Source organism: Conger conger, chromosome 2 (assembly GCF_963514075.1).
Source record: "Conger conger chromosome 2, fConCon1.1, whole genome shotgun sequence".
NCBI lineage: Eukaryota > Metazoa > Chordata > Actinopteri > Anguilliformes > Congridae > Conger > Conger conger.
The window spans coordinates 11854609-11878946 of record NC_083761.1 but is presented as its reverse complement, the minus strand read 5'-3'; the positions used below and the strand labels follow the sequence as shown (position 1 = coordinate 11878946).

At 40.0% G+C, this 24338-nt stretch overlaps 1 protein-coding gene across 1 annotated transcript in view; it reads right to left on the bottom strand.

Annotated features, from left to right (window-relative positions):
- LOC133122984 (zinc finger CCHC domain-containing protein 24-like) overlaps positions 1-24338 on the bottom strand; it is a 54680-nt gene that overhangs the window by 28559 nt on the left and 1783 nt on the right. Inside the window, exon 2 of the mRNA XM_061233306.1 lies at positions 18464-18664. Coding sequence (XP_061089290.1) covers positions 18464-18664 — 201 coding nt within the window. The remainder of the gene's footprint in view (positions 1-18463; positions 18665-24338) is intronic.

Sequence of the window (24338 nt, the reverse complement as noted above, 5' to 3'; positions counted from 1 at the left end):
CATGTTGCTTTTTAACATGAAGAGACGTGGGACTTCAGGGAGTGCTCAGTTTTATGCTTTTAAATGAAACTGCAAACCGGACGCATTTCACAATCCTGCGGTAATTTATACTGCTGCTATTGCACCACGCATTCAGTGATTATTTAAAGCTCTCCAGAGAACACACACCATAAAACTAACATAAATAGTGTCGATACAAATAAATGTTCCACACATTGGATGGAGCAGTGGTTGGGGGTCAGTTCAAAGTAATGGGTTCACTCGTGCACACATTGTTAAACGTATTCAAATTACACTGACCTGCACACTTTATGCCAAAGGTCTCTTATAGCTTTATGTCAAATGAACACCGTATTCATTCATTCTAAGAGTCAAATATAGAATATACGTGTACTCCATACCCCCCTGACATGTGAGCACACACGTTCTCTACAGGAAGCTGGGGCTGGATTGCGTCCCCCTGCAGCTGCTGTTGCTCTACAGTGCCGTATCTGCTGAGATGAACATTCCCGTTTTGTACGGCTGTTACCAAGCACGCGCACCTCTCATTGCACAATCGGAGCATTAATGTCTGGCAACTTCCTGTCACGTCCCACGCGTGTACAAAAGTAACACTTCTGGATGCTGTCAGCTGAACGCATGTTTCTTTTTTAAAATACAAACACTGCATCCGTGACTAAACAATCCATATATTTATTCGTCTATTTGCGAATTGTAGCGTTTCGCATGGGGAGGCCTCTGGTTTATTTAATTAAACAATGTTATCATTCACACTGTCGGAGAGCAGAAGTATGCGGTTATACCGTAATGATCTATAGCTGAATGGCTACACTCATCCCATTGGGGAGGTGTGAACACATCGTGGCCATACTCTCACCCCACACATTCCAAGAAAGAAAACAGACAGACCTTGAGTCCACCAAGGTGGTCCGAAAGTTCACGGGACATAGAAATGGTGTTGGCAGGAATCAAGGCCCATGTCTGCTGCAAAGAGACATCTACTTTCTTTGGCAATACCTCTTATAGGAACCCATTTTTCAGCAAGATGATTTAACACTCAATGCTAAAATCATGTGCTGCACATGATATAAATGTGCCAGAACACTCCTAAGCTTATAAAAACAGGCTGGACACGTGTTATCCTTTTTTATAGCACTTTTCATGTTTTCTGGTCTTTGTAGGTGCAGTTCAATTTAGTATGATGTTTTCACCTACTTTAACTGGACCCTAATTGCAGAAACATATTATCACCATGATGATAATATGCAAGTAAGATATTTGCCATAACAAGCTGTTAAAACCTGTTAAACCACCTAACTTACAAATCTGTTCCAACACCGGAGAGAATGAGTCATACTTGTAGCTGTAGGACACCATACAGTCTATCAATCATCACAGTTGTCTGCCCTCAACATATCCTATCACATAAACCCTTCCAGAACATTCCATACGAACAACAAGAGAAAGCCACCAGTCAACCTCCCCCACACCACACAACTCCCAGGAGTGCGCTCCACTGCAGACAGATGGTGCGGTAGCGATTCACATGGGCATAGATACCACAATGATGTATTACAAGGACTCTGGTATCTAGTCCCCTCTGAAGTTCTGTCAATAAAGGTCAAAGTTCAAAAACAAAAACCCAGACAAAATAGTGCAATGTTTGGCAGTGTCACTCCACAACAACTACTGAGAACCAGCCAATGAGCAGATCATATGAGTAGAATGATCAGAATGATCATATGATCAGAATTGGCCTGATGCTTTGCAGTGAGGTAACTTTAATGCTTTGTTTATATGCAGTACATTAGATCATTCAGTAAAAACACAATCATGAAGGTAAGCAGATGTCTTGCAAGCAGGTGTATGATGTATGATGCTGATGGATTTTAAGTATAACTGTTACCACATACAGTTCACAATGACCTCTTTATTAAAAGATATTCAAAATAGCATATACAATACACAGATGAATTTCTGTGTTACACCATAAATGTCTTTATGAGGAGTTTGTTTAATGTAACAAAGGACATATCTAAAATTTGTATAGTTACATTTTTGCACTTTTTTTTATGGCAACAGGCTAAGATGCAGTGGGCTTGTGGTTGCAGTTTGTTGCAGTTGCACTGAGAAACGGGGTTCGATTCCCGGTTCTGCCAAAAGCCAAGTTTGGCCGGCTCTCGTGGAGCAGCATAATTGGCTCGCTGCTCCAGAGGGAGGGACTTGGCAGGGTTAGCGGATATGAGGGAGGGACTTGGCAAGGTTAGCAGGATCAGAGGGAGGGACTTAGCAGGGTTAGCGGATCGCCGCGCAGAACAGAACGGTCAGGAGCGTGAGACGAGACGGCCTGAAGAAGGCGTGTTGTTCTCGGATCGGCAGATCCCTTCGGGCCGCCGAGGGACGGTGGGGGCGGTGTATCCCCCAGATAACACTAATTGGATTAGACAGGGTACGAAATTGGGAGAAAAAGGGGAAAATCAGAAATAAATGTAAAAATACCAAAAAATACAAAAAAGAAAAGATTTTTTTTTTTTAATGGAAAATATTCAATAATGCTGCATGCAATCATAGAGGACCAAAGTATTACTATGTGTGATCTGACAGACATTCATAGATCCAAGAGCCCCTCAGATCTTTCCCAAGAAGAAACGCGAGAGTCTGCGGCTGTGCATTTGTCATTGTGCCCTGAATTCCTCTGCAACCACAGTAATCTCACCCACTCTCACCAGTGAGCACAAAGCTAACTGTTCTGAGATGCTCAGTAGTAAAAGTGACAAAGACATATGGGCTCTCCCAATGCCCTCAACCACTGTTCATCACAAACATGTGGGATATGATAAAGTCCAGATACTACATCTTTAAAAAAGAAGAAAGCTGGGGAAACTCTCTCGCTCTCTTTCTCTCTCTCCCTCTCGCCCTGTTTCTCTCTCTCTCCCCCTCTCTCCCCCTCTCTGTCCCTCTCTCCCTCTGTCCCTCTCTGTTCTCTTATAATTAGTACAGTAGACAAAACAAGGTGAACAATATTTTTAGTAACAGGAACAGAATGATTCTTGCTTTTCTCACTCTCTTTTATTAAAAGTACTGGCAGTTTTTCTACATTTGTCGTTGTTATTATCACAATAAATATTTCTAATTTCTGAATATCTTTCATAATATTCAAGAAAATGCATCACTCTGCATTCCTCTCCAGCCTCTCAGTCACATATAGGTTTTTCTTAGGGAAACTAAAAGAGAGCATAAATTAAATGTAAAAGGTAAATCTCTCTGAATTACCACATTCTTTCTCTCTCTCTCTCTCTCTCTCTCTCTCTCTCTCTCTCTCTCTCTCTCTCTCTCTCTCTCTCTCTCACTCTCTCTCACACACACTTTCTCTCCATTTTGAGTGGTGGGAAAACCAGGCACAGCTGTGGAAAATTCAGTTATCACAAGGCCCTTCCTGGTGTTCCGCTGGTTTCCCCAGCTCTGGGACACAGGGAGGCGAGTGTCGCGACTGTTTGGCTCAAAGCTATGCGGCCAATGGCACATCCCATTTTTCACCATACTTCCCTTTGTCAGGAGGTATCAGTGTGGTTTCCCAACAGGAAACTGGAGGTTCTTGAGCAAAGACTTAAGAACCAGAGGATCGTGCATTTCTGAGATTGTGGGGATGTTTTGGAGGGTAAAACTAAAAGAGAGCATACAAACTTGAACACAGTAGTGTAGCTGTTATCTGCTGTTTATCACAGTAATGTCCAAGGCTCCTGGAATTGTACTGTGTCCTGTAGGCTGACAGGAAGCAAGATCAAAGATCAGATTTTGTTCTTTTTTTTGTTCTTTTTCCAAATCCAAACCAGGTTTTAGCATGAGAACTTCATCTCTGCACTAGAAAAGTTTTATAAAAACTGGATGCCATTTAGGAAATGTATCTAAAGGTTTAAGCAATCCTCTCATACAGCATTACCATAGAACAAACTCACCAACATAGGGAGGAATCATTATGTGATCTAACAAATCATATTCATAGTATTCTGGGCTTTTTTGTTTTATAGGCATAGTATATAAAGATATGTTCTGTCACATCAGCATAGAAGTTATTTTTAATTATTCACAAATGTTTTTTTAAATCCGTGTTATAACAAGGGAATTGCCTTGTAACAATAAGTAACAAAGCAGAATGCAAATAGAACGTTTTTTTAATTGCACAAAATATGAATAACTATTACATTTTGTTCACAGATCGAAGTACTAGGTCCAAACTAGCATGCCATTTGGACTCAGCTTGTTACATACAGTTATGTTTATTAATTTAAGGAGTGATATCATAGTTACTTTATTTCTCCCAGTATTACATCATCATCATTATAAAGGGCACTTTGTTCTGTGCAAATTTGTGGTACGAGTTCAAAGGACAAGCCTGCTACAGAAACGCATTTCTCACACGATAGTAATAATAGTATACATTAAGTCAAGGCAGGCAAGCTTCAAATAGCTTTTCCAAATTAACCACTCATCATTGCATAGCAGGTATCTGAGAAGCATCCACTTCTATCTTAAACCATACCCCTGTGCTATTCTCATGAGTATACAGGACTGGGCTCGTTTAAATTATATTGTCTGTAGCTGCAAACAGGGAAGTTGATCCCATGTAAAAAAAGAAAGTCCAGTGTATCTAGGCACCTATCTGATTATCTTAAGGCTCCAGTCAATTACACTGAGGTGTTTGGAATAAGGCCCTTAATTTGTGACCAATATTTTGGAGGTTTCTTTCCCAGGTAGGAATATTTTCTTGGATGAACCTTAACCTAAAATGCCTCAGTATTTATCGAGCTGTACATATGCGTTATATGGAAAATCCATATGCTCCTACACAGTAAGACGTGCCAAGCAAGTAAATCAAATAGTGTTGGTGCTCAATGTCTGGTTACACGATCAGGTGTAACTGCCATAATGGCGGCTGTTTCGCTTCAATTCAGTTCTAAGAATCCATGAAATTAGTATGTGACTCAAAAAACAAACCAGTAGGGAAAGCTAACATTCCCAGTAGGGAAAAGTGGAAAGCTCACAGTTTAATGTTACAAGAGAAACATTGTCTAATAAGCAAGTTCTGGTATTGTGTAATGGAAAATAATCTGTCATTATTGACAGCAATAATGTAATATTAAATTACATTAAAATGAACAAATACTAAAATGCATTGAATTAAGGTGATTTAATGGTCATGGCCTGTCCAATCAGTATTGTTCCTGCACTGTATCAGCAGTACTGATTGGTCTCACTTGTATGGACCAATCCATACAGGTGTAACAGTGTTGGAACAGTGTTTCTGCCCTCAGACTGTACTGGTCTCTCCTCTGACTCTGACACAACTGCCACTGACTGCCTCATGTAGTATCACCAGCTCTATGATCATATTAATGAAACTGTAAAACTTAAATACAAGCTGGAATCAAAATCAATTTTTTCACTCAATTTAGTAACCATAGGAACACGTCTTAGAGTATATATTCCAAAAGAATTATAAAATTATAATATATAATATTTGTGTATTTTCACACCGACGTTTTTTCCATCCACTTCCATCCAGATTTTATGAGATTTTACATCATCATGTGGCAGTGGGCATGTTTATCAATCAAATGTCTGTCAGTTTTTCCGTTCCCTTCCAATCAACATCCTTTTCACACAGCGACACGCATCCTCATTGGATGTCCCCCTGCTCATTTGATGTCAGTCTTCAAAAATTCTGAGATTGTGTATGCATCATATCATGGAAGCTAGTGCTGTTCTACCTTTAGTCTTTAATAACCGTTTTCAACAATGCTATGCAATGTTCTTTGTGCTTCATTCTGTGTCTTTATGCATCACATTGCAAGCAAGAATATCCAGCAAAAGATTAATCTATCATAATTATTGAGTAAAAAGGAGACTACTGATGACCACTGACCATTCCTTGTATTACGGTAATAATTTTCTTCCGAAAGCAGTTAGAACGGCAAAAACTATTTAAAGCTATTTCACTTGCATTCTTAAGAATATGAACAAGCATTTGTTATTATTATTATTATTATTATTATTATTATTATTATTATTATTATTATTAAACATTTCAGGAAAAATCAAGGTATTGTAAATTGCCTAATATCTGTGTCATATTGTAAAGTATTAAACTTATTTTTTATTTCTGTTTGTCAGGAAATTTAATTTCCTATATTCCTGGCCACAAGTGAAACCCTCAATAACAGTGTACTTACTTCCAGTTAGTGCTTGCCAATCATCCCACAAAATAAACTGAGGAATGTTTACATATATTAAGCAAGTATTTTTCTGACAATGAAATATTCTGAAAAGACTGCACTTGTTTTCTGTTTATTTGGATTAGTCTTAAAGTATTTTAATAACTTTTCAATTTAGATTTTTAAGTCACGTCTTACTAGAATATTGCATTTTCAATTACAGATGCATATGGAGGGAGTCAGAATTTCAATCTGTCCTCTCTTGAACTCAAGATTGTATTGTCTTTAAACACAGTGTGTTTCACAAATATGTTTGTAAAGACTTAACTTAGGTCAAAGATGCAACTTCCTGGCCACCATCTGACTTGTTGATAACATTAAAGAACGAATTAACGCATATCTTTGTTGCAGTAAACAAAAAATAAATGTATATATTTTTTCCAGTAATTTGTTTGGACATGCATTTCAATCTCAGTGGTTGGTGACATAAATACAATTGCTTTGTTATAATAGTTTAAGAAACACTGCATTTGCTTAACTCAGTCATTGCTAAGGACAAAAGACATCTTAACAGTTGAGAAAGCATTCTGTCTCAGCTACTGATATAAGCCTTACAGTGTTTATCACTGACAGTTAAATAATTGCTGTTATTACACTGCTCGGAGTGAGACTAGAGTGAGATTAGCCTCTGAGGGGGTTGTTGTGGGAGTGTTGTGTTACCGTATGCACAGCTCCTGGTCATTCCTGGTGGGTTTAACGACACTGACCGGGCCACAAACAGTCTTAATCTAAAAGATACCTCTGCCTCAGACACAACCAAGTTCCCAGTCCCATCGAACCCTGGCCTGGCCATGTTGGCTCTAAGGACTTGTGCATCTGTGCCCTGGGATTAAGTTTCAGACGGAATGACTGACAAAGCCAGGTGGGTGGGCTTCCATGAGGAAAAAAGTATGAAAAACAACATTTTCCCAGCTTAATTCAGGATGCTGAGGCCTGCGATTTGAGCAGGGAAATTCTCAGTTATCACAAATTCCACAGTATGTTGGGGTGGAGCTGCATGGTGGAAAGTCGTAAATCGTACTACAGCTGCTAGGCCGATTGCTTTGGTGACTGGACTTTCGGGCCGCGTGGACTGTAGCCAGAGTTCTGGAAGCATTTCATGCAATAATAGGGCCTCTTCGCTTGTGCGTGCGGATACGAACGCAGTATTTGCAGGTGCAGTATTAAAACACCCTGTTAAGCGTTACGGTTGAGTCTTAATGACGTCTGAATAGGGAGCTGGTGGGGGGGGGCTTATCTATAATAAAAGGCACTCACTTCCTCTTCTCTCCTGTAACCCCCCTCTCCATCGGAGAGGGACGTTGGTCCCTTCCGGCACCAGGCTATAGAAGCCGGACATCTGGATGTCAGTCAAATGGGAGGGCCAGACTGTAAATATCTTCCCACAGATTCGTTCAGTTTTCATAGTAATCCTGTCCTGCAGCATCTATATCAGCTTAATAAAGCCAACTGATAATGACACCAACACACCTTAGTAGTTTCAGGCCAAATTTAGTGCCATGTTTTATTGCCCAACATTCATCATCGACACCACTGCAGCCACGTTTAAACATAGTCTGACTTCCTCCAAAAATGATGGTCTTTACCGCAAACATTTTTGAGCTTGAATTGGGTCTAAATACTATCTCAGTCAGTGGTAGAGTACCAGTCATGCATAGCCAAATTCAACCTTTCAGCAATGCTATTTCTACTCCGATTCCTTTTTTCCTTTTACATTCCTCACAAATTTGAACCCAAAACCAAATCCAAAATGCTTCTTAACTAAGAAGAAGGTAGACAGTTTCAAAGAATTCTACAAAAATAAGGAAGAAGACCCTAACTGCCTCAGCCTACACCTAACTTTATATTCGTTTCTCTTATGAATTCCATTTAATACCGTACCATAAAGCTTGAAGGCTTGCTTTTCTCTGGCTTTTTGCATATGTATATCCACATTGAATTTGAAGAATAACAAATTCAAACTCCTTTAGGGTTATGTGGATGTTTTGCTTTTTTCAGTTTATTTGCTCAAACTATTGTATATAACATTTGCATTTATCAGTCAGGTAGAATAGAAAGTGAGCCCTTCTTAATAAGGGTTAAATTAGGTCATAGGTTATAAGTACACATTTTAGTATGTTCTATTGGACAGTAATAGAAGATTTATGCAAGACAAGTTTAGAGAGAAGATAACATACTTTTATGTTAGTAAAGGCTAAACAACGGTCTTCATGTGTATGCTCCTCAAATGGATCCACCAAGGTCAAGGCACAAGTATACATTCTGCTCCTGAGTTTGGCATAATGTTCAAAGGCAACAATTAAATTACATCAATATGGGAGAAATTCCACAGTCACAACAATCTTAAAAAGGAGCAGGGTCTACGTTACACCAATTCAATCATGCAATATAGCCTACAGCTTGTGAACAAAAGCATGGGTAAGCTTTGCTAAAGGCACTGGAAATAAGAGCAAACGAAGTATAAAGGCATTTCTAGCTCTACTTCCACCATTACAAAGCACTTTGGGCAAAGGCAACGGCATTCCTGCAACAACCCATCTCCCAGTCAGAACTGAACATGGGCATGTGTTTAAGACATAGCCTACTTCCCACAAGTTCCTTAGCTTTACCTCAGAGGCAAAACAGTGGGTATCAGAGGCAAACTATGTGGACACCACCTCAGTCTCTCCTCAACTGTGGTTCAGCTGGCATTCCTGCCAACGCAAACAGAAATATATCCTCCAGATAACACAGTTATCAGAAACAAAAACAGTCCGACAGTCAGTCTTTAACATAATCAGTTTCTCCTGCTGGAGGCCTTCAGATTGAAGTGGCTCTAAAGAGAGAGATCGAATGGCCATTTCAAAACAGAGCATAATGCAATTATGTATTCTTCATCTTGAGGATTACTCCATAAAATAATACACAAAGACCACACAAGTGGCTAAAATGAAAATATGAAAATGTAATATTTATATTTACCTATCTCTAAAAAAATCAAAGAAAGACTATATCAATAAATGATAATGGGTAAAATATATACATACATCTTCCTACAGTATATTGATAATGAAATGAATGCCTTGCAGTTATGTACAGGCATTGTTAATGTTCAGAAACAGGTTGAGGAAAGACTCGAAGCATTCTGCGTCTTAGGACCATGGGGCTACACACAGGATGGGACATTATTGTTGTATCTTTGGGCAACACGCTTCACCTCACCCTAAAAACTTCCTCTAAAAATAAAAGACTGCAGTATGAAGTCTCTAAGCTTGTAAGCATTCTAAGGTCATGGAAATTTTTAACACCAATGTGGGGCTGTCCTTAATTTTAATACACTCAAGCAAAAAAAGTTTTTCGTTACTCACTCAACATATTTTGTTCATGTCAGAAGTGGGTTAACACATAGTGACAGCTATGTACATGGCTACAAAACAAACATAGAAAGTTAAGTGTTGCCATTATGAAAAATGAAAAAGAATCCAGGCATAGGCCTGGATTCAATCAACAATTGTATTAACTATGTCTTACAATAATTATCAATTTAAATACATCACTGTTTTCTTTACAAGCACAGATTGAGCTTGGTCGCAGCCAAAATGAACCTGCCAAAGTAACTGTGAAGAAAGAAACATACCACATTCATGTACTTGGACGGACATACTGAGTCAAACCATAGTCTCTCTGAATTCAAATATTTATCAGTAAATTAACATTGTTTATTTACATTTGCTTATATTCGTAATACCCTCTCATTCAGAGTGACAAGCAAGGCCATTGAATAGGTTAGACTTCAAAAGGCTATCCAGAAAGAGGGCACAGATACAGGGGCTTAGCACATCCGTGATAATGTGCCAAGTTGACAAATAGGGATGATGTTCTGTCCGGGCCTATGACTTTAGCTGTTCCTAGCACACCAGACGAATGAAGAGGAAACACGATGTGCAAACATAATTCTTGTTTTGTCTTTGTATTTGTCTTTGGCACAAAAGGTGAGGCGAATTTATAAGCCATTTATAAGTGCCACATCCAAGAGGAGGAGAGCTGCACTACGGGTCAGAGGTTTCACTCACTGCCGTACTCCAGCTCTTCCAATGCAGCTGCCCCCGAAGGGAGATTCACAGAGCAAAGGCAATGTCAAAGGGAGCAGCCAGCACATTTCACTCACACAAGCATATCTTTGTCCTTTTGATCTGAAGTCTCCTGTTTTCAATCCAAACAACTTGTCATGCACTTAGCATTCCGACATTACTAAAGCCCATTCGCAAATCAAGCAAGCGCTGCCTTTTCTTTTTTTTTTATCTCCAAAAGGGTTCGGCATATTTCAATTTCGGGGAGTGTTGCTCTTTCTTGCTATCACACTGTGTGGCCAAGTTCAAGAAAACAATAAATCCGACTGTTTGTCCTTTCCTCCGCAATGCACTGTGAAAAAACATTTTTCTTTTGAATTCTCTAACATAACATTTTGAGTGTGTGATATTAAAATATAACATGCTGCTCCCACTGGTACCACCTAATAATATTACTGGATATATACTGGGACGTATACACAGCAAAAAAGTATTTAAGGAATACCTCGAGAAGACCCCGAGAAGCACTAATTATTACTGGAACCACTTTATGTAAACAAAACAGCAATGCATAATTCAATTTTCATCCTACCCTTAAAGAAGCTGAAAGGGATCAAATGCAAAACTTAAACTTAAACTTGCATAATATAAATAATATAAATGAAAAGTGCTTCATCTTTAATTTTACTTCTTATTTCATTTCTTATGTATTGTAACATCGGCAGAGCTGGATTGTGGGTTCTCTGGATGAATCTGTCTCCATGCAGGGCTCCTATTTGAAAAGATGAAGACCCTCTGCAGAGCAGAAAGAAAGAACGAAAAAGAGAGACAATGATGCTTCATGACTCGGGCCTGACAGAGAAGCAGTCAGCTCCCTACCAAGGGAACAATACCAGCTGACTTCCTGACCTTTTCATCCAGGGCCTCTTGAAGACAAACAATAAGAGCCTTATTTAGCTCCAGCCATTCCCACCACTGAGTCCTGCCTCTGTCACTAACTGTCAGTGGCTGGTTAAGATTCCTGCAGTACCCTACGCTAGCAGGCTAACTGATAAAAAGGCTTGGAATTGCTTTAACTTTGGGGGTGATGAGACTTGAGAAGATCTGATCATACTGATTACTTACTGTAATTTCGTAAATAGTATTTTGAGACTTGATTTAAGTAACCTGCTCAGGCATACTGGAAAAGAAAAGAAATACTGAAAGATTTTTGAAAATAACTGATCAAAAGTGGTGTTTCAATTCTGAAATTGAAACACTACTGAAATTAGAGAAACATGTCCCCAACAGCAAAAGTTAGCAGAGAATGCAAATTTTCCTATTACCAGTTGTTACAGTAATTATAGTATAGCTTTCCATACATGTAGTTGTGGAATATAACCATTATACCAGTAAGCTAATATTATGTTATTGGCCAGTCTGACTAAATAAATAAAAATAATTATCTAACTGCGCATAATATACTAACATAAATGGAAGTGAATAATGTACAGATAATACACAGTAAAATGTTTAATGTGAAATGTGTTAACTCTTGCAGTGTATATGAGTGCATTACAGCTCAAGTGGACCCACATAAACTCTGTTAAAATTTAATTAACACTGGACATTTTGCTGTGTATCCATGGATGGAATATACAAAAACATGTACTGAATGGACCTTATTATCAAAGGATAGGGAAATCAAAATATAAGCATCCCCACAGTTGATTATGTTCATTTATCGGATAAGATTTGCTATTTGATGGTGAATTTATTATCATCTGTGGAGAGAAACTCAATGTTCACCTACACTGTACTCATTCTGGTTAAAAAGATATGACATATTTCTACGGAGCTCTCTATAATAATAAAAAGTTAATGGAAAAATAATTGCTCTAAGTTAATAAATAGCCGTCTGAGCTGCGGGGTAATTCCTCCGATTCCTCCTCACAAAACCCAGGCTAAATACCCCCAGCAGCATGTGTGTTACCCAGAACAAAAAGAGGATTGTTCCTGCCATGTCAGCAATCTCCAGACGACATATTAAAGTCTATTCTGTGACTGTAGAAGGCTTTGTTACCAGAAACGTCTGTCCCATTCATTGCTGTGTGTTTGACATTCTGAAAGACACTTTACTTACTGAGAAAATCTGACATCATCTTACAACAGTGTAAGAGACTGAAGTATTAATTAATTATGGAATATGTGCATTTAAAAATGAGGGTTGATGATAAATTTATACTCTAAAGATGGACATCAATGCATAGTGTCTCAAAAAGTATTTACCACAGTACTTTGTGAATGTTGCTGGAAATGGATGAATATACTACATCAGAAAAAGTACTGGAGCAATATCAATTTCTCAGACCATACTCACACTTGCTCAAATAACATCTTGCAAAATGGATGCTAAACACATCGACTGAAACAGTTCTGTCCTTGCCTTTGAATAGTGAATTTAAGCAAGCACCTTTTATAGTTATAATTGTAGGTTTATTAAGCAGTTTGACACATTTTAGAAATCCCAATTTCCAGTATATGAAATGCTTAATTTTGCCTTGCTCAAATTGAAGGATAAGATATAGTGCAGGAAAACCCAAATTGGGGCCAGATTTGTTCTTTTGTGTAGTGGAGGGGAAGGGCAAGAACTGTTGTATCAGCGACCCAAAGGAAGACTGATATTCCCAAACAAAACACAAAACAGCTGGCAGGAAACCCTCTTTCTATTCTTCTAACTTTGATTTCCTTTTTGAGGAAGTGTCGTCAATGTGCATGCCCCGTTGCTATCTCTTTCAGAGCTGGGGGAAAAAAGCCCACTTTGCTCTTGTCCGACTAACTTGAAACAGGCTTACATAATAAGGCCAGATCAGCACAAAGATCAAGTGAACAAATAACTTTGATCTGATTGTCCACGCTCATTACAATGCATTGTTTTCATGCATAGGGAATTAGGCTCGGTGTCCTGCTGCGTGAACTCCTGTCTCATTCCTAACCCGAGGCCAACGTAACGGCAAGCAGACTCCGCATCGGTCTGCCCGAAACGCTGAGACGCATCTGAGTTTAAGCTATTCTGGGAATCGATAAATTGAAAAACTTGAAAATATGATCTTGAAGCTCTTATTACGAGCGTGTCTGAAAGTGTTCCGGCCCATGGTGAATTAGGCTGCGGGCTATTCCCGGCTGCCAGGGGTAGCCCAGCTGAGATGTCTGCTGAAAGTCTTGTCAACATCTCCGCATCCCTGTTGACACCAGAACAAGGTCATCGGCTTGAGAATGTCAACTAGCACGGGCTTAGCTATGCATTACGCTGCCACTTTCCAGTTCTCATTGGCTGAACAAGCCTTCCAAGGAACCTTCTGCGGCTCTCACTGGGGTAAACGACTTTCCAAGACACTCGGTCAATATGAGAAATGTTTGGCATTTCTTGTGAATTTCTTGTGAATAGCCTGCATGGTTTTCAGAAACTCAGCCCTGTAAACTATTCCAGATTCTTCCACTTCAGGAGATCATCTTAAAAAATACTCAAAGTACTAAAGTGTGCAAAAACAAGCGATGCTGTGTTTCATATGAAACACAGTAGGCATCTTCACACAAAGAACATCTGCACTCCTGTTACTTAAATCACAGCAACACGGCAAGGGAAACTGGGTGTGCTTACTGTATATTAAAATAGCGAAGAGATGTTTAATATACTGCACCCTTGGCACACAGTCATACCACACTCATAACTGTCACATGCTGTGAAACGGGTTTAAATGATTCAGGATTCATCTACAGATTAATTAATTCCAGATAAAATACACCAGGCGGTGCCAGCAGGAAATGTAATTCTTGTCACCTTAAGCATAATTGTTCCTTACCATCTGGACTAATAGAGAACTTGTCATAGTGATACTGCTAGAGTGCTATTATAAAGTGAATGTTTTATAATTGATCATTTGAAATACTGTCCCTCCAAAAAATACTGCACAGCTATATGTTATAGCATACTCAAATTTTCTAATCGCTGCAGCGTCACTCCAACATCGGAATAGAAAGCACAGCAGGGGGACAATGTGATCAGTGCTTAGCTAGAGTATTCGAAGCATGCACTTCCTGCACCTCTTTGTGTGGGCCAAATTACTCTTAACAGCAGCCAGTGGGAGCTATGTGCTATATAGCCATACAGTATATACACAAACCTTTCATAACCACGATTACTACTGGAATAAATAATGGATTATGTCCATTCAATAAAAAGTTCTCCATTTCTTCAATTAACAACCACTCATTAGTCCTATCTTTCAGTACACATTACTAAATGATATACTGTACACAAAAAAACAGAAAATTATTCACAATACTCAACATTTAAAGGTAGAAGGTTTATCGTTTTCAGCCTCATTTCATATGTACATTCTAATGAAATTGCTTTAGGTATGCAACATTGCATTACTTCCACAAACTATGTCAGACCTTTTTTTGACCTTTCAGTCAACATAGGAATCACAGACGAAGTCTCTAAGGAATAAGTCTCTTCCACAAAAGAAGCCTTGGATATCACCAACTGCCGACTGAAACTGAACACCACTTGAACAAAATGTTGACTGTGACTGCAGCTTAGCAAGGCTTCTAGGGCACTGGACTAGCATTTCAAAGGCTACGCCTCACAGCGGAGCTTGCTAGTAGAGACGGTAGCTCTGCCATCCACATTCCAGCCAAGAGCAGTTTTCCACCAGAAAGAAGCATTGGCCAGCGCACTGCAGCTATGGGAAGTGTAGGTTGATGTGAATGCCTGTTTTGTCCTTGAGGGCATCCATGCATTGAAGCCATTTAAGTGTTCTCCATGAAAGCCAGTGCATTTGGCCTGGCTGCCAGCCAAAATAGAATGGTGTTAGGGATTCTTCTAATAACTTGACAAGCCCACCAGCCTGAGCACTCTTAACACGGACACGCATGCCTTCTCCCACCCCAACACTGGGAACAGGCTCCCTGATTCAATGGATTTAACATCGCTAACTAGCGTCTGCCATACACTTCTGTCAAAGCGACATCCTGATTCCTATCTGCCCCCATCCCATCGGCCGGTCCAGGGGGGAGAGGAATCTGAGTTAATCACCATCTGGGGACTCCAGACCATTTTGCTTGCTTTATCTCTGGATAGAGCAGCAGAAATATGCACCAGGAGCTGGGTTTGCAAATGTGATCCCCAGAGCTGGAGACAGATCATAGTCCTGGACCGGAGCCCTGTGTTTACATTGGCACCATCCTCTGGTCCTTAAGACAGGCCTTGAGTCGTTTTTTAGTGGGACCAGCACAAAGTAAAACATCCCGTTTATTGAATTTTGCAAAGAGATCACCCAAGCCTTTTAAAATAAAAACATGTAAAACTTAATTTGATTAATGCGCAGAGTATGAATTTATTTTCTGTCGGCGGTATGACTACATCAATAGACAATAAATGAAGAAATGAATGATAAAGTCATAAAGTGAGAAGCCTTGACTGTTCATCCCGGGTCCATTAGAAGCGGGGTTGTACACAGGCGCTTTACCACTGGGGGCCCTTGATGGTACTGTAGGGAGTCCCTGGGCAGACTTGATATGCAATGAATATACATAGAGATTTGGCAAAATATTTCAAAATATGAAACTTTTTTTTAGGTTTTATATGGGGGTCCCCTGGATGCCTTTGGTTGGAAAACCCAGCATTGGAAGTAAAAAAATAAAATTAAAAAATAAATAAATAAATAAAGACAGCTGCACTAACTCACTGCACATCAAATTCATGTTGTGTCGTGTGGGCTGCTGCATTCTCATTTCCCAGTCGTGGCAGAGAGTGATTGTTTTCAGTCACTGGTGTTGTCATGGGTACTGTGACTGGGGTATTAGCGCTGGGAAGCGCACGCTCTCAGGATCTGTGGTCGGTTTCAGTCACCGCTTCATCTACAGCGCTCTACGGTTGCCACATGGTTTGAGGCTGTGTTGAGCAATGGTTCAAACAGAGGGCTTCAATTAACCCTTCAGATTCAGTTGAGAGGGACTTCAAAGAAGACACACAAGAAAGAGCTGGCAGGCCCCTGATACCGGCTTTCTGCTCAGCCGTGAGCATTAATCTATGTCACAGGTATAATCCCGCACTGTGACTGAAAACATGCATTTCCTGCTTTAAACAGGCCTGTTATTTGACTGGAGGGATGCCCCCATCTAACACACACACACACACACACACACACGCTTGCGCAAGCACACACACAGTCACAAATGCACACTTAAATGGAAACATTCCCACATACATACACACACACACACACACACACACACACACGCATATAAAAAAAAATACACACACACACGTGCACACATGCATGCACACCTGCATATACACACATATGCACACACACTCCGCTACATTTTCTCTGGAATCACAAGTCAGCAACTGCCCTGCCCCCATCTCTGGTTCCTGCACAAAGTCAGACACACCGTGGTACATACATCAGTGAGGCTGCCCTGGAGGGCACTAACAAGGGCTCGGGACTCAAATATGAATATACGCACGTATGTGTTTCACACTTCCTACGGCGGTGCTCTTAGCACTCTACAAAATCACTTCTAAACGTATACAAATACAGCATGTAGCACTCACAGTCAGTATCTTTGTATAAACAAGATTAATAAACATAGTATAACAATTTCAAACATATTACGAACAAGGTCCTAAGCCAACTTACATCAATTACAACAAGCCAATTGTTTGCAGCGTATTTTGTCCATAGGCTTCAGGTCCAGTTGGCAACAGCATATGAAACAAACCAATGCTACTGCTAATGCTAATGCCAAGCACCTTGTTATAATGGAGACCGGAGGTCCATACATGCTAAGAGACCTGGGCAGCACAGAGAACGGAGGGATATTTTAGCCCTGAGCTTGCACAGTTTGTCCAGCTCTACAGGGAAGCCCATCATCTTTCATAAGGAGAGGCTCACTGTTTTAATCCAACATCTGGCCCTTGTTACGATGCCCTGGTACACACAATTGAAATGGGAGGTAGGGTGGAATCTCTCAGCCTTTTGGAGGAAAACTTTTTTGTAACGACAGGGTGGTTCAATAAATCACCAACAGCACCAAAAAAAACGAACTTAATTAAATATTTTCTTTCATTACATAACCATTTCTTTTTTTTAAACCACGACAAACAAGTTAAGGTGGTCTAATAATTGGAAATAGAAAAGAATAAAGGGTTTTTAAAAAAATACATTAGACGTATAATGCCAGTGTAAATTTCCTATTTCACATATACATATCTTGGCATGCATGGTGCTGACTGGACAACTAAGCTTGGAGGTATTGTAGCATGATTTATCATGATCATATAACAACAATGATTTGATGATTTGCTCCACTGCATATGACACAGCATTGACATTGAAAGTTTGAGAGAACACACATTGTGGTCAAGTCCTTCCTATTTTATAATCTCTGCGAGTTTTAATGTATCGAGCATATATTCCTGTTGAATTTACTAATCAAACAAAGAAAAAAAAGTTGGTTTCTGTAGCCTGATTTTGCACCCAAATGTATTCTCTGACAGCAAGGAATGTTGATTGAAAACAGCTGCTGCTGATTTTCAAGATACTAGATACGAGACTGCAGTGATTCATGAAGTATAGCTTGAAATTAAGTGCGATGACTCAAAAATATAAAACAGTGTACACCATGTGCAATGCAGAATTGTTTAATGAAACAGCTTCAGACTTCTGGAAAAGATCTGCACACCTCTCGAGACACAAAGTTTCCACACTTCCACACTTGCTTTGGTCTAAGGCCCACATTCACTCCTTCTGATATTATTTTGCATTTGTCATACAAATCCAATTCCACTCAAGCTAGAAAATCCTATTTGAAATTGTGTCTTTTTATTGCCAATGCACACAAGACCTCACCTCTCTGAGTGTATGGGGACATGAGAGAAAATGTTAGTTTTCTTCAATAAGCATCGAAGCAGTTTGTTTTGAACACGTGGGACTGGAATTACGTAACGCTCTCATTGGTTCCTCAAGGCTCACTCCGCCTTTGTAATTAACTTGATACGCGTGACAAAACACAGAGAACATCTGTGTGGAAAGTAGGTCAAGGACACCGCGTTTTTTCCCAGAGGCCTGTGGGGCGGGGTGCGGGTCTCACCTGTGGGCAGTCTTTGATGTAGTGGCCCTTGTTGAAGCAGAGGTGGCACAGGTAGTTGGGCGGGGGCCTCTTGCTGGGTTTCCGCGGTTCGGAGGAGAGGGACAGGTCGGAGAAGTGGTCTGTCAGGGAACTCAGGCCGTCCACTATGTTGTTGAGGGAGCCATAGGGGGAGGTGCTTTTATACGAGCTGTTATTCAAGGCCTGCGGAAGAACATCGGAACAGTGATCAATTCACGAAAGCGCCTCCATTTTATTCTCCGTGACAGTGAAATATGCATTACATCAGTGAATCAACTTTTTGGGATGCAGTGGTAAAAACTCTTTCAAACCACTCTGGAAGCTGGACTTTGGGGAGCCTGCTTTGCCATTGGCAGCTTTGAAGGACACGTCAAAGTAAATTAATTACTCTTTTAAAAACACATATATTGCAATGCTATATCACAAGCATATTTGTTGGCATAGTGAAACATGAAATATTTATTCATACAGCATTTATTACCGCCAATGTCTCTGAGGTGATCTATATCACTCTTTTCTGCTCGATGAATGTCACATGTAGGAGTAGCGTTTCATTTTTGGCTCAGTTATGTTTAAGTACTGTGTTGCAATTCCTAGAAGTTAAAGACAAATAAAAGCATTCTTTTAAATCAAATGCAATGTGGTATCATTGGCACATCCCCGTAAAGCAGTTTATTTAGAGAACTGAAATACACTGTGAGAAAGCACTGCACAGAACCGATACTTTTCTAAAAGTTGGCTTAAATATTTTGGAATGGAAAATGATGAAAGAGCACTGGTTTTCATTGAGTGGGTGAAAGCAACCTATCGGTGTCTCCGTTCAAATGCACTCAGACACCCATTCAAACAAACACTGCTAGCTCATTACAAGCCTGGTGATGAGGGCTTCCAATCTATTTGGTCAGTTGAAGATGAGACTGTGTAGAGGATGTCACTATGACGTTGGTGAAATTCCTTCTCTTCTAGAAAAGCTGCATTTCTCTCTCCCCGTATTTCATACAATGACTTCAATTAATCCCCACAAATGAGAAACATTCCACAATCTGGCACGATGTTTCTTAGCAGGCATGATACTCATTTCATAATTCACACTAGATATTTGAATGACGTTAGCAATCTTTTTTTCGTAAAAAGAAAGCACATGTTGCATTAATTTATGCTACATATTCAGAATTAACCGACAGTATGTAATGTTTCCTTTGCTGGAATTCTAACTGGCTGTAGCTGGCTGTATATCTTTAAGCTGTAAAAATGTCTATCTAAAGTTTTCGTCTTTTAATTATTAGACTTAACATGTTAGAAAATCTTAGTTACAGTTTGCTTGATGAATTATATTTTCTTACCCCATTGGAAAATCTTGTAATGAGTCAAAATGTATAAACTCACTGGCAATATGTTTGTCTTATTTAAAAATATAATAGAAATAAGATTTAAAGTCTAAATATAAGACTAATACTTGTCGAGATTTTTTATTTTTTTATTTTTGCAGTGTAGACACCAGGCCTCAATAGAAATAAAGACTAATGCTGTATTTTACAGGTGATGCTAGGATTGGGACCCACTTGCTGGACCCACTTGTTGGCATACCGTAGTATGCAAAATCCCTGTGATCAAGCACCCTACATACAGCATTCCATTGTCATTCACACTAATCTAGTGTGCAAGTGTGACTGCAGCTCATCTGCAAGTATTAAAAATAATGATGTCATATTTGAACATATGTTCAGGTGCAGTTTAATAACAGGAGGAAGCGAGGACATATTCGTTCATCAACTGGATCATGGGCTTTGAATTTAAGGGAAGCCTTGGCCAATAAAATATGTATCAAATGACATTTTCTGCCAACAGATTCAGTGAGATGCTGTTAATTATCAGTTAATGCAATGCTGGTGAATGTATGCTACATCAGTAGAGCTCAAGTAGAAACTTTAACAAATGTTTTTCACTGGTTTGCTTGCACCGTGACCAGAACAAGGCATTATTATAATCCTGCAGATGTGTCCGCTCTCCTTGTGAGAGAAAGGCCTTAATTCTCCTTGTGCCAAGAACAAGGTCCTGTTCTCATGGATTTTCTCATTCTTGATACATTTTCCTTTACAATTGGTTCCATTGTGTCTGTGGGGAGAGGCTTCGTGATGCCAAAGAGTGTGAATATATATGAGCAGGGGGAAGACGTTGACTTTAACCCAGTTTCTCATGGAATGTCCAGGGCAGTTGTATCAGGGTTATAACCACACTAATACTCTGTTGCTAAGCAACTGCACAGTGCATTGTATGTACTGAGAAAGGTGATGTCCCCCTTGTCATAGTCAGGGTTGAATACAAATAATGTATTGGTAAGGCAATAATTTTACAAAGCATTATTTTATCCCACATTTTACTATACGTACACGGAATGCAGGAATGCACACACTTCTTGCACCAGTCAAACAATTTCAACACTGGTGACTGATCAACAAGAAAAGGTCTAAAGCCACCTTTCAGCATTGGTGTTGTCTGGATTATATTCTAGGTAAAGTCATAGCATCCATAACCACTGTGTGACATCTGGTAGCCAGGTGCCATGTCTCTTTGACAAAGCAGATATGGAACCTGTGTGTCTGCCATTGCCTAGCTTAGACACTAGGGGACATATTCTACCGGCACACAAGAGAGCGGGGACACATTCTACCAGCACACAAGAGAGAGGGGACACATTCTACCAGCACACAAGAGAGAGGGGACACATTCTACCCATTCTACCAGCACACAAGAGAGAGGGGACACATTCTACCGGCACACAAGAGAGAGGGGACACATTCTAGCGGCACACAAGAGAGAGGGGACATATTCTACCGGCACACAAGAGAGAGCGGACACATTCTACCAGCACACAAGACAGAGGGGACACATTCTACCAGCACACAAGAGAGAGGGGACACATTCTACCAGCACACAAGAGAGAGGGGACACATTCTACCAGCACACAAGAGAGAGGGGACACATTCTACCGGCACACAAGAGAGAGGGGACACATTCTACTGGCACACAAGAGAGAGGGGACACATTCTACTGGCACACAAGAGAGAGGGGACACATTCTACTGGCACACAAGAGAGAGGGGACACATTCTACTGGCACACAAGAGAGAGGGGACACATTCTACCGGCACACAAGAGAGAGGGGACACATTCTACTGGCACACAAGAGAGCGGGGACACATTCTACCGGCACACAAGAGAGAGGGGACACATTCTAGCGGCACACAAGAGAGTGGGGACACATTCTACTGGCACACAAGAGAGAGGGGACACATTCTACTGGCACACAAGAGAGAGGGGACACATTCTACTGGCACACAAGAGAGAGGGGACACATTCTACTGGCACACAAGAGAGGGAAGAACGCACATCAAAGTGGGAGTAGTCTATGAACACATACATACATGCATGTACACATGCACGCATGCATGCATGAGCACACATAGATACCAAATAGAATGGAAACACTTAAAACAATAACACAACCTTCAAAGAAAACACATTTGACCACACAAAGAGAAGACACAGTCTACTCACAGAAAACTTTAAGAGAATGAGTACACCACAAGAAGATCAAAGCAGTTGTCCAGAAAGACATAGCTACAAACGAATACCCTTAAGAATTGAATTAATTCCATTATTACCAAATTTGCATAAATTGCATAAATCATCCATAACGGTGTCATATTCACAAAAACATTTCTTGCTAATCGCCTCTTGCATACCATGGCAGGATTTTAAAAGTACTACATCAAATAAAATTTACATTTATAGAGAGATAAATCCTGTAACGTTCCATAATGTAAATATTCTCATACAATGTAACACTTGTAAAGAATTGAAAAAACTGTGCATTTGGGCAGTTAACTTAAAAGAAAACAAAGTGTCCCTTTGATTCAGAATACACCCTGTGGGCCTGAACTCTCGCTGACCACAGCAGTTTTCTGAAGGCTGATTTTCCCCTGAAGTGGAGGTTAATTGAATTGATCAGCTGACCTCGCTAACTGGACGTTACACACACCCTGCCTACGGGGGAGCCGGACCTGGGCGAACTCTTCCGCACAGGTTAGAGGAATCAGCAGGAGGGCTTTTTTTGGCCCGCCGTTCCCTCCGCAGCTGCCCACTGACACCAGAACGCAGTTCTAACACACAGGCACTATATGAAGAGACAAGGAGGGCTTATTCATCCAGTGAATGACTCCTGCGTGTCTTAATGGGGCTACTCTCCTGCTGTTCGGGGCTGCTCTGGGAGCTCCTGCTATTTGCTGACCCACTTCTTATGGCCTGGAGTCCAGCTCCAGGCCAATGGTCAGGGGAATAATTCTATCAAGTGTTCAACACCTCCGATGGTCCGCAGCATCTGGTGGCCAATGAGCCCACTGTAACAGTTGTAACTAATTTTCATAAAGTGCAGTGCGTATAAGTACACATTTGTTATTACAACAAAAAATAGTTTAGAATTTTATTTTTACATTTTCCCCACTTTTGGGTAAAAAAACAAGATGATTTTTATCAATTACAAGATTGTGGCTGACATGAATTATAAACAGCATTCTAGCTGGGTGAAAGAAAATGAGAATAATATTCTATATCACGATGAAAGCATGAGTCTTGCATGCTGAGAGAGTTCTAGGAAAACACATAAAGATTTAATCCAAAATGGTTGATCAGAACACAACCACACACCAACCGTCTTTTTATGAACTCTCCACAATAATAAACCAGGTGGCTCCAAATACAGTAGCAAACCCCTGGCAGCAACAGTCCTCAGCTATAAAAAGGCTAATAGATTCTGATACAGTGCAGATTAACCATAGGCTACTGCCTAATATTTGCATAAACTGCTAGATTTATACTCTGGTTGGTATTCCACACCAACGGCTCAGTGCATTACACATGAACATCTGGGATAACACCAGATCAGTTGAAGCAAAAAGACAAATGCTGTCAGTGGTGGCCATCAAAACCCAAGCAACATAACATCATAATAATTAGCCCATTTCAATTTTGCATTAATCAAGATTTTAAACCCTTCAGCAGTCATTCCCACACCATTTGAACATGGCATCCAAAGTACAATTCTGCATAGCAACTGTTTATTTGAGCTGAGACATTTAACATTGTGGGAAATACACTAATTACAGCTCACTGGTTCAAGAGGGTTCATGGTCAGCCTTACATAATGTCATATGGAGGTTCCCTGGATGAAGTGTGTTTTGGGAAGAGTTAGATAATCCTGCTCTGTAGCGTTTACTTCACAGCAAAATCACATTAATCACGCCATTTAAAGTTCTGGAACCATTCATACTTGGCAATGAAGTTTATAAAAGATGTGCGTTATGCAATGCCCTATGTAAAACTACTCCCAGAATTCCTCTGGTTTCTTTCTGAATATGCAACATATCAAAGTTATGACATGTGTCCCCTTACACTATTTTCTTCTGCGATGTATGTGCAAGCTCGCCTCAAGTTTTTTTTTCTTTTTTTAATCTTGGCTGCTGATTTGCTGTGCTTACAAGAGACCTTTCAAGCCATCATCAAATACAGTACCACACTTTATTATGTTACATAATACAAAACAGGCTGTTCTCACTGTACCTAGGCCCCTCAGAAGATTAAACCATAATAGTAATAGTAATTTTCAATATTTAAATGTCTTCATTGCTATTGTTTTCAATGATTCTGTGGAAGTTAGATAATCAACAGCTAGAGGTCTAAATTATACACATATTTTAAAAAGAAAATACTCAATTCAGTAATGTAATGCAAATACATTGTGTTTACTGTATGCTTGTTTTGAAAAGACACTGTAAAGCCACTCTTGATTGCACTTAGCA